Here is an 11193-nt window from a genome sequence, read left to right as displayed (position 1 = left end):
AATCCATCACAATAGCAAGTAATATTAATAAATAACGATTTTTACAGATTATTTTTACATATGTCATATTGTTTAAAACAATCTTCCTGTGCATTTTCCACCCAGAGAAGTATGTTCTTGATTATTTATACCTGGAGCCCCAACCCATTAGAAGAGAGTGGACCTTGATTTCCGGGACCTGGGTTTTTGAAGGGTAGTAGATGCCCCTCTATCCTGGCCTGTAAAATTTGATAAAAGTGCCCTAACCAGTTTGGCTCAGTGGATAGAGCATCGGCCTGTGGACTGAAGGGTCCCAGGTTCTATTCCGGTCAAGGGCATGTACCTTGGTTGCGGGCACATCCCCAGGAAGGGGTGTGCAGGAGGCAGCTGATCAATGTTTCTCTCTCATCGATGTTTCTAACTCTCTATCCCTCTCCCTTCCTCTCTGTAAAAAATCAATAAAATATATTTTAAAAAATTGATAAAAGTAACAATAATAATCACAAAAGAGATGGGCTCTAGTCTATTTATTTTCTTTTGACCTCCAGCGTCTACTCCTTCATGGATCCTTATTTCACTTTGAAGATCGCCTCCTTCCTCACTCTTTTCTCTGGCCATGTGGTTTAATGGGGCTCCAAAACCCTAGTTTTAGAGCTGGGCAGTTGACCTATACCTAAGCCAATCAGCATATCCCATACCATCCCTAGGCCATGGTGATTGGCTCAGGGATGGATATGAGACCCAAGCAGGTCAGTGAAACACCATCCTGGGAAGATGTGAGGAACTGCTGAAGCCATCCCACTTCTTGCTATGGACAGAGTGGGAGCTGCTGGACACTATCACATGGAGACTGGGGATGATGCTAACGCTCCCCACAGCAAGCTGAGTGATGGAGAGAAATCACAGCCTGAGGATGTGGAGCCCCCCATACAGCTCTCTCTTATCCTCCCCACCGTTCCCACTAGAGCTACCCCTACTGATGGGTTTTCACTTACATAAAATTCCTTTTTACTTAAACTGAATTTTCTGTCTTTGGCAACCATGAATCCTAACTGATACATTAATGGTTTTCTAGCACTAGGCTAAGCCCTGTCACATATATTAGCTTATTAAATACTTATATCAACCCTATGGGATAGGTATTGCTATCTCCATTTCTTAGGTAAGAAGTCTGAGGCTTAGAGAAAGGAATGAAACTGAGGCTCACGGGTAGGAGATTTGGAGTTGGGATTTAGAATTCAGGTCTCAGCCACTGTTCTCTTTCCTGAACACGGGAACATGGCTAGAAAGTGGCAGCGTGTTCCTTCTCGGGATTCCATATCCTCTCAGGCACATCCATTTCTTCTCTACCCTCCCTAACACTCCTAACCCATTCCTTCGTTTTACTCTCCTCTTCTTCTTCTCCCTTCCCCTCCCTCTCACACGTTGACTTCAAAACTCCAAAAAGATACACATTAGCTCCTCCGCCCAGCAAGCTCTGGGAACTCAGACTAAGTCATTCCCTGCCCAAGGCTGGCGGCTGGCTGAGATGACCCCTGCCTAGTCCTGCTGGTGGCTTTGGCGTGGAAGTCACTGTCCTCGTCTGGGTGTGAGTGACTGCTTCTTCCTCTTCTGGCCCCGAGCCATTCTCAGAGCTTCTTTCACAGCACCCAGGGCAGCCGGCCGATAGGCACCCTGCGCGGATCAGGCGTTCCACTGCCCAGGCCTTTGTGTGCAGCTGGCTCTGTTTGAAATCCTGCCTCTCTCTGACTTCACTTCCTGAATGTGCTGACAGGCTCCCGAGCCAAGCCAAACAGGTTCCCAATGCCGCGCCTGCGGAGCAGTCCCCTGCGACTGCAGCTGGGGAAACAAAACTTCTCTCCAGCCCTCAGAGAGGACCTGCCAGCCCTTATGTGACCAAGAAGCAGGTCCTGGGAGACCTCCTTGAATCTTAATGGGAACCGCTTTCCTTTCAGCTAGGGTGTGTGTGTGTGTGTGTGTGTGTGTGTGTTCACTGACTCACTGGCCTGGGGTGGGGGGATTCCTGAACATTTTTTCTTAAATTAACAAGTCTACAGTGGAAAATGGCAAATTATTGCTTGCCTGCTCTTTGCAGGGGCTTTACATATATGATCCTCCTGACAGTTTTCTAAGACCCATGGTTGGCCTCATTTTTACAAAGGGAAGAATTGAAGCTTAGCAATATTAAGGGACTTGCTCCATGCTCCCCAGCTAGGAGCTGCAGAGCCGGATTTAACGTGTCCGGGCACTTGGCTCCAAAATCCGTGCATTTGCTCTAAGTCCTAATACCTTGATTCTCTTTTGTAACACGTAATACCTTGATTTTTCACGTGGTCAGAAGGGTAGCGAGGAACAATGGATAGGGCAGAAACTCTGGTGTCTTCCCAGTTCTGTGAAGTTCGGCAAGTTCGTTTTCTTCTCTGAATCTCAGTTTCCTCATAGGCAACATGGGATGATAATAGTGCCTATGGCAGGGAGGTTGTGAGGCTCAACTGAGATATAAATTCACCTGGCTACGTCTCAGGAGCAAAATCATAAATGTACAGAAAGACCTAGACTCAGCGCCAGCTTCCACCACTTATTCCGTGGCCTTGAACAAGATCTGAACCTCCATTTTCTCATATATAAAGCACAGCCCTAACATTTACCTTGTCAGTCCTAGCATAGTTCCTGCTATATCATAGTAACTTAGTAAATGGTGTCTATTATGAATATTATACAGGTATTAGTTTTCATTATACTTGTGGCAGAGACTGTTGGTTCCTACTGGAGCAGTTATAGGAAAGGCTAGGTAATGCTGCAACAACAAGCATCCCTTGAATCTCCATGTCTTAAAACAGGTGTAAATTTTTGCTCATGGATGTGCTGGGGGTGGTGAGGGACTCTGATGTACACCAACATCATTTAGGGACCCAGATTGTTGGACATTCCATTTCTGCCTTTACAGTTGTCAAGACTAAGGAAAGGAAACATGTTGAATCTTATACTCATTCTTTTTAAAAAATCTTTATTGTTGAAAGTATTACATATGTCCCTCTTTTTCCTCCATTAACTCCTTCTAGCCAGCCCCCGCCCCCTACCACAGGCTTTCACCACCTAATTGTCCGTGTCCATGGGTTATGCATATATACATACAAGGTCTTTGGTTGATTACCTTCCACCCACCCACTCTCCCCCTCCTTCCCTCTGAGATTCCACACTCTGTTCCATGCTTCCATGTCTCTGGTTCCTCTTTGTTCATCAGTTTGTTTTGTTAATTAGATTCCACATATGCTTACACTCAATTCTTAAGGCTTTCACCTGGGTGTGGTGTAAGTCACTACTGTTCCCATTTCATTGGCTGACACAAATCCCCAGGCTTCTCACTCAACGTCAAGGAGGTAGGAGATAGGTAAATACAACCCTACTTTGTGCCCAAGAGGAGAGCTGAAAATATTTGGTGTAGAGCACAAATGACTATTCACCAACCTAAAAGCCATCCTCCCCTCCACTTCTTTCTGCTATCAGAGGCTTGATCTTTATTTATTTTTAAAATTTACTTTTGGTATTCACTCTCTTCTGTGCTTAGACAAAGGTGAGCCTAAGAGATGAATCATGGCTGTAGACCAATCATGGTGATTTCATTTTTTTCTTTTTTTCTTCTGCCAGGGATGAGTTTAGGTATAGGCATGTGACCTGCTCATGGACAATGGGACCCCAAGGGAAGTCCACTGGGGTTGAGGTGGGAAGCTTCTAGGAAAGGTTTCTCTTGCTAATAAAAAGAGAAAGACTAAACATCCTTGAATTTCTAGTGATTATTTTGTTTATCTATGATGCTAAGAACTGAGACAGTTATCTTGAGTCCACACAAGGAACATCCTTGACCCAAGAATGGTGAACTGAAAAGATGGAAACCCCCGGGCCCATGATGATGTCATTGAGGCACTATATTTGCCCCGGACCTGTTTCATGTCTGAAATCCTTGTTTAAATTGTGTCTTCTATTACTGTTTTTCTGTAAACATCTTAACTTGTGGTGTGATCAATTATTTAGCAGCCCAGGTGCCTGTTAACCTTTTTCTAGACTTGAGGAAGGTCAGGCAAAGATGCTCTGAGTATGAATCTAGAATGAATCAATGCACTATGAAAGAGATTCGCTGATGCACAGACAGTTCTGAGGAGATTTGAGAAATACCCAAATTCTGTCTACATAGCCAGAAGGTAGTATCTTAATCAATGATCTGAAAACCCAATTTTCTGGAGCAATAATGGTACAAAAATCAGGCAATTTTTTTTTAGTGGATATACATGAAGAAAGTTTATATAACAAGAAACTGTCAGGGCTTCTTCAGGGAGGAGGAGTTTGTAGCAGGACAAGGAGAGTTCATTCTGTGTTGCTGTGGTGTGGATGAAACATCCCAGGAGACTATCTGATTACCTTTGCTCAGATGCTGTGCACATCAAAGAACCTTCTGATGACTAATTCAGTTCCTCAGGGTACTTGATGTAGAACTAGGGTTGTGTTCTGGGTAAAGAGCACAGGATCACCAGGGCATCTGCTTCCTGGAATAACATAGGAGAAGTATATGGCTGATGTCTGAGGAACTGATTGCGGCCTCACCAGTGACAAAGGCACTTAAAACTTACTGGAAGCCTCAGCTTCTGTTCCTGTGAAACACAATTATGACAATGAGCATCCTCAGAGTAGTGGGGGATAGAAGAAGCGAGAGTACTTTGGAAATGACAAGAGTATGAACTGGTGAGTGCAAATCTCATGCTCATCAATCTCCCCTTTGCTCACTCCACTCTAGGAATGCAGACCTTCTCTTAACTCCTAGGCTATCCCAAAGTCTTTCCCAAGCTTCCCCTCATGCTGACCCTCCACCTGCAATTCAATACCATACTCTTCTCTTCCCTGATGAACTCTTAGTCATCTAGTAAGTCTCAGTGCAAGTAATTCTCCAGAAAGACCCCCCCCCTTTAATTTTCTTGCCATCAAACCAGTTTAGGTAGTTTTTCTCTTTCTTAGTGCCTAGTTTGTCTTCTTAATTGTGCACTTGACCCTTGAACAACATGAGGGTTAGGGATACAGATCCCCCACACAGTCAAAAATAATGTATAACTTTTGACTCCCCAAAACTTTAGTCCTAATAGCCTACTGTTGACTGGAAGCCTCACTGATAATATAAACAGTTGATTCACACATATTTTTTATGTTCCATGTATTATATACTGTTCTGACAATGAAGTAAGCTAGATAAAAGAAAATGTTATTAAGAAAAGCATAAGGAAGAGAATATACATTTACAGTATTTATTGAAAAAAAATCTGTGTATAAGTGGATCCTCACACTTCAAACCTGTGTTGTTCAAAGGCCAACTGTACTTGTCAAAATGTTTAGGGTGCCTCTTAGCAGATTATAAACTCCATGAGGGGAGGCATCTTGTGGATTTCTCCACTGCATCTCTAGTGCTTGGCACGAAATAGGAATTCAGTATTGCTTGCTCAATAAAATGTGTTATATGAGTGTAAAGTGTTATAATTCAATCCTCCCAACATAAATAAAACCACCATCTCTTAGTTTATACATCAAAGAATTTGTATAGTTTGGGCCAGTTCATCCCACTGAACTTCATCAATCCTAGGTGATTAGATAAAATTAGGTTTTGGTCCTGCAGTGGTGAGGACCAACTCTGTACTGTGACCATCAAACCAGTTTAGGTAGTTTAGGTAGTCACAAGCCTCTTCCTTTCACATCTGTACATTTGATGATACTGACGCTGAGCAGGGGAGCTCTGGACCATTTGGTAAGATGACTTCCCTTCCTTCATGTGCCAAATTGACACAGTAGAGAGGAAAACTTAAATATGGACAAGCAGCCTAGGTGAAAAGTGAACTTCTGATATCCCTCCTGAGGCCTAACTTCTCAGAAAGTTGTGTAGGAAGAACTGTGGCATGATGTAGCTTTGAACCAAGCCATCTTCTTCCCATTTCTCCCCAACTCTAGAACTACTTTAAATACCACAGGCACTTTAAATTAAACTAAAAACCTCTCTTTGGTATTACACACCTCCCCTAGCCTTTTCCCCACCAGTCCATCATCCAAATGGTTGTGAGCATGACTCTTTCTTAAGTTGAGAGAGTCATATTCCTGCTCTGCTTCTACTCCTACATTTCCCCATCACTTACAGGATAATATCCAAACTCTTAACAACCTGACCCTTAATTTTTTTAAATACACCTGTTGATTTCATTTTCCCACAGTATTATTTTGTATTGGTTTCAGGTTAGATAATCATATACTTTACAAAGTGTTCCACTTGATATTTCCATTACCCAGTTGGCACCATCCATACTTATCGTAATATTATTGACTATATTCCCTATGCTGTACTTTACATCCCTGTGACTGTTTTGTAAGTACCAATTTGTATTTCTTAATCTCTTCACCTCTTTCAACAAGTCCCTCAACCCCCCTCCCCTCTGACAACCACCAGTCTGCTCTCTGTGTCTGAGTCTGTTTCAATTTTGTTTGTTCATTTATTTTGTCTTAACCCTTAAACTTCCTCATTTCATCTCCCTTCATTTTCCCTCTCATATCTTCATTCCCAGCCTCCACAAGCAGCTTACAAGTCTCTAAAAACACCATGTTTTTTTATGCCCCCGTGCCTTTGCACAGAAGTTCCTCCTCCTACCTCTCCTGCCTGGTGAGTCCCACTGGGTCAGCCCAAATGTTACCTCTCCCATGAAGTCTTTCCTGATAATTGGCTCCTCCTCCCATCACTGGCACTTCCTTCTGCTTTATCTGCACACTCCTCCCCACTAGACCATGAGTTCCTTAAGCTTAGGGATTATGTCTTGCTCATCATTGAATACCCACAGTTAGCACAAGGCCTCAACGAGACCCAGGCCCAGGGAATGCCCTTCTTTGGGATGTCAAAAGTCCAGCCAAATAACTGGGCCAGATTCCAGAGTAAGCGAGGGATAGTTTTACTTTCTGGGGCCAGCCCAGCTTCCAACGCTCTTCCCTCTTTCATGACATTTCACATGACCAACTTAGAAGTAGGTGGTGGAGGCAAGGGACTGGGCAGACTAAAAGGCTTCGTCTTTTTCCTTGGTTCATCCTATGCACATATTCTCTAACAATAAAAGAACCTGGGCAATAGATACATTATCACAATCATTGTTGCTATCAAGCAAATATTGGGTACTGACTTCTGGACCCCTGAAATACATTAACTTTATAGACATAAAGTCCTCTCCGGCAATACCAATGAAGTGGTTGCTTTTAACAAAGCCACATCTGGAACTATTTTTTTGGTGCCTGCCAAATGACCACTTATTATTCTTTCCCATCTCTACCTCCAAGCCCAATGTTTCAGGCAGACCCCTTTTATATAAGAAGGTGCCCACTTGCATTAGTGGGGAGTGAAGGGACTCTGTGACTGGGAGAATGAATGTGCTGAGAGCTTAACTCTATTAAGATCACTCACTGAGAACTAGGCTTTGGAACTTGGTGATTGCCCAGATTTGGCTTTTCTGGGGGTCTTCAATCCATCTGGAATTGCGTACCTGGAAACAAATGAGGTATATTTCGCCCAAAGAAATTAAGACCTGGAATTATTTTGGAGGAGGATGTAAGCCCCATTGTTCATTCAGTCGTCACACATTTACATCCTGTATATGCCAGGCAGTGTACTAGGAGTCTGGGTCCACAGATGAGGAGGACAGGGTTCTAGCCAGGAGATACAGAGGTTCATAATGTGCTATCATAGAAGTTTTGATAAAGTGTTATGGGTGCTCTATGGGGAATATTCATTCCCCCTGAAGATGGAGTTAGCAAAAAAGGCTTTACAGAGAAGGTGCCACTTATGCCCACCCTTGAAAAATGGGTTGGATTCATCAGTGGAACCAGAAGGAAAAGTATATCAGGCAGAGCAATGAGCACAAGCAGAAGCATGGAGAGGTGAAAAGGCATGGGATTCAGATGCACACAAAGATGTGCTTCTTAGAGTGAATGTGTAGCTTGGGAATTATTAACTTCTTTTGAGTCATGGAACTCTGTGAGAACCAAATAAAAGCTAACGATCTCTCTCCCCAGGAGGTGAGTGTGTGAGAGCATGTGTGCACATTCAAACACACACACACGCACACACACACACACACACACACACACACACACACAAGTTTATAGGCATTTTCATTGCGTTCATGAACCCTCTGCTCCAATGGACACAAGGGGTTAAAATTTTCTAGTGGAAATATTCATATATTCGCATATAAAACAAATTAAAAGAGGATCGATGGCTTTATGTACTAACTTCGTTTTCTCCAACTATTAGTGTTACCCAAACAATAACATTGAATGCCAAAATAAAATTAACTTTGAGTGTTTATAAGTAATTAGCGGATTTTCTGTCTCCAAAGTTTATAGATCACCACAATTATTTTTTCTAACCCTTTTTTTTTAGAATTTCAGGGATATACAGTTGGAACGTTATTTGAAATAAACAAGTGTGGAGATAAGCCTGAGTTTCAGGCTTTTTTTTTTTTTTTTAAAACCCTGGAGTCTAAAGCAAACGGGGGAGTGGTGTGGCTTTTCTGTACTGCACTGTTGTCTGGGCTTAGTCTACCTTTGCAGGTAATTAATTCTCCAGCCTGCTTATTTTTTCTAGTTGGCTCTTGTTTAGCTTCCACAAGGCCCCACCCCAAAGTGCTTTATTGTCCCTCTGCTGACTATTTCTACATATGGTCAAAATCAACTCACCTTCCGGGTTGCTGACATCGGCAAATTCACTGTTTGGCAAACCCTGCTCTGCTCCCAGTAACCCTTTGTTAAAAAGTGTTATTAAGAATGGGGTGGATCTGATAGCTAACAAGCCTGTGCAGTCTCTTCCACCTCTAGATATACTAAGGAGAATCTCTTTGTGTCTGTGGATTTACAGCCATGGGCAGGAAATTAGTACTCCCAGACCTGTTGGGTACTAGAGCACTGCTAATGAGCAAACAGCCCTGCCTCAATTAGTGGTTTGTGAAATAAATATTCCTGGATATCAAATTGCTTTTGCTGCTTGATAATGACACTGGCTCTTGGGATGAAAAACAAGTAAGCAAAAATTATTCCCTTGTTGAGTGCTGCCTTGTTGATCTAAGTTATATCTGCAGACAGAATTCAAGTTCGCCATTTCCCCAGAGTCAAGGTTTGATTTACACATGTAATCATCGTGATGCTGTTTGTGTTTTCTCTTGCAAATGTTTTCCATAGTATATAGATGACCATCTTTTGAGACTGATGCCAAAATAATTAAACAGGTTGATTATTTTAGAAATAAACTACGAAGTAAACTATAGGAGAATCCAAAATGGTCAACTGCTATACTGATAATTTGTCTAGGCATAGATGTTTATGAGAGAAAGAATTAATGTAACTGTTTCATCCATATTGCAATTCTGTGTTGACTCTTACTAAGTTCTTCAGATGGTAGTAATGTTAACCCCTGCAACTGAAAAGAAAAGCTTCAATATAGGGCTTGGGAAGAAAAAAAGTAGTAAAGGGAAAGCAATTCAAGATCTGTTACTGGTATTTGAATACGTTTATTGTGACAAGAATGCTGTTATAAATATTCATAAGCAACGACCATCTTTTTAATCTAGGAATTCTTAAAGTGAAGATTCCAAATTGGAAGGATACATCTTTTGTAAAAATCTGCCAGCTTTCCTGCTTTGAGAATAAGCATCTATTGTTAAATTTCTACTAACATTATAAATGGTCACAGCACATGCCACTTGATAATCCAAACTTTAAAGTGTTTGACTTCCCAGTGGGCTGTCCCTCTTCACCACAACCTCCCCTCCCTCAGCCCCCTTAAAAGCCACACGATCCTTTGTAAGCAACTCTACCTAGACAGTGGGGGAGGGAAGAGCATAACTTGGTGAGAGCATCAGCCACAGTTATTTCTCAAGCCCAGTAGAGAATAGTTTTTACTGCTTGTTAGTAAGAAGCACTGAGAGTGATTTTAATGGACACTCTTAACTCTTTCAACTCCACCTAGATAGATAGGTAATCTATAGATAATTCAGAAAAGAGGTTGGGGGAGGGGTACTTTTTCAATATTTTATTTTCTTAAATATCCTTTCTGGAATTTTCAGAAACAAAACATAAAAAAAATTATATACTTTATTACAAATGGTAAACTCAGAGTGCTCCAAATCTCTTATTTACAAACAACACTGGGCAGGACGCCCAAACAAACAAACATGAAATAACTTACAAAGACATGAAGCTGTTTATTGACAGTAATCAGCTTTCATCAAATTAAAAAATATATATATGTACATACACAGTTAAGGAAGGCAGGCCAGAAAGAGTTCATCTGTAGGCTCAGCCGCATTCTCACAAACCTCCCTCCCGCCTCCCCCCCTCGACCCCTCCCGCTTTGTATTCTTAAGGAGCACTACAGAAGCAATCTACAGTCTCTATTGCAGCTTGCAACCCCTCCCCCTCCCCCTTTTAATACTGAATGAGATCGAATGTTAGGTCCATGCAGTTCTTGGTCAATGTTAAAGAAAAGTCTAAGGTTCTGTTTGCGCTGGGACAGCCAGTCCGCAAAGCGGGGCAGCCCGCAGGCGGCCGCTCCCTGGCTCCACGCCAAGGGAGGGCGCGCCAAGTCCTTCCCACTCGTGCACACTGGGGGCGCCGTCAGGACGCAACCCAGTCCAACTTGGATACCCTTGGCTTTAGTCCTCGGACACTTCTTTTCTCTCTCTCTCTCTTTCTCGCAACTTGTCAAGTTCTCAAGTCTGTGTCTGTTATTTTTTTTTTCTCCGTTGTCCCTCAGCCCCCGACAGTCTCTCCTCAAAACGTTTGCAACTGCTGCGTTAGCATGAGTTGGCACCCACTATTAACGTGGTTCATGACTTTCTGTTTAAGCTGTGCCACCTGTTCCCTGAGCATGTTGGCTGTAGACGCCAGCTCCGAGTTCTGCGCTTTCAAGGTTTTCACTTTTTCCTCCAGCCGGGCGATTCTCTCCAGCTTCCTTTTCCGGCACTTGGAGGCAGCGATGCGGTTCCTCATGCGCTTCCTCTCCGCCTTGATCCGCTCCTGGGACTCCATGTCGATGGGGGAGAGGGGCGGTGTTTCCCCGGGCATTTCGGGCACCGTCTGCGGCTCCTCCTTCAGGGCCTGCAGCCGCGGGTGCTGCACCGGGATCTGCTGGGGCAGGTGGTGCGGTGGTTG

General features: G+C 43.0%; 1 protein-coding gene across 1 annotated transcript in view; it reads right to left on the bottom strand.

Annotated features, from left to right (window-relative positions):
* Positions 1–10116: 10116 nt before the first annotated feature.
* Positions 10117–11193, bottom strand: part of JUN (jun proto-oncogene) — a 1760-nt gene continuing 683 nt past the window's right edge. Inside the window, exon 2 of the mRNA XM_014542554.1 lies at positions 10117–11188. Within this exon, the coding sequence (XP_014398040.1) occupies positions 10813–11188 (376 nt within the window). The 3' untranslated portion in view covers positions 10117–10812. The remainder of the gene's footprint in view (positions 11189–11193) is intronic.

This window comes from Myotis brandtii, unplaced genomic scaffold (assembly GCF_000412655.1).
Source record: "Myotis brandtii unplaced genomic scaffold, ASM41265v1 scaffold304, whole genome shotgun sequence".
In the NCBI taxonomy this organism is placed as follows: Eukaryota; Metazoa; Chordata; class Mammalia; order Chiroptera; family Vespertilionidae; genus Myotis; species Myotis brandtii.
This window is presented reverse-complemented; position numbering and strand designations above follow the sequence as displayed.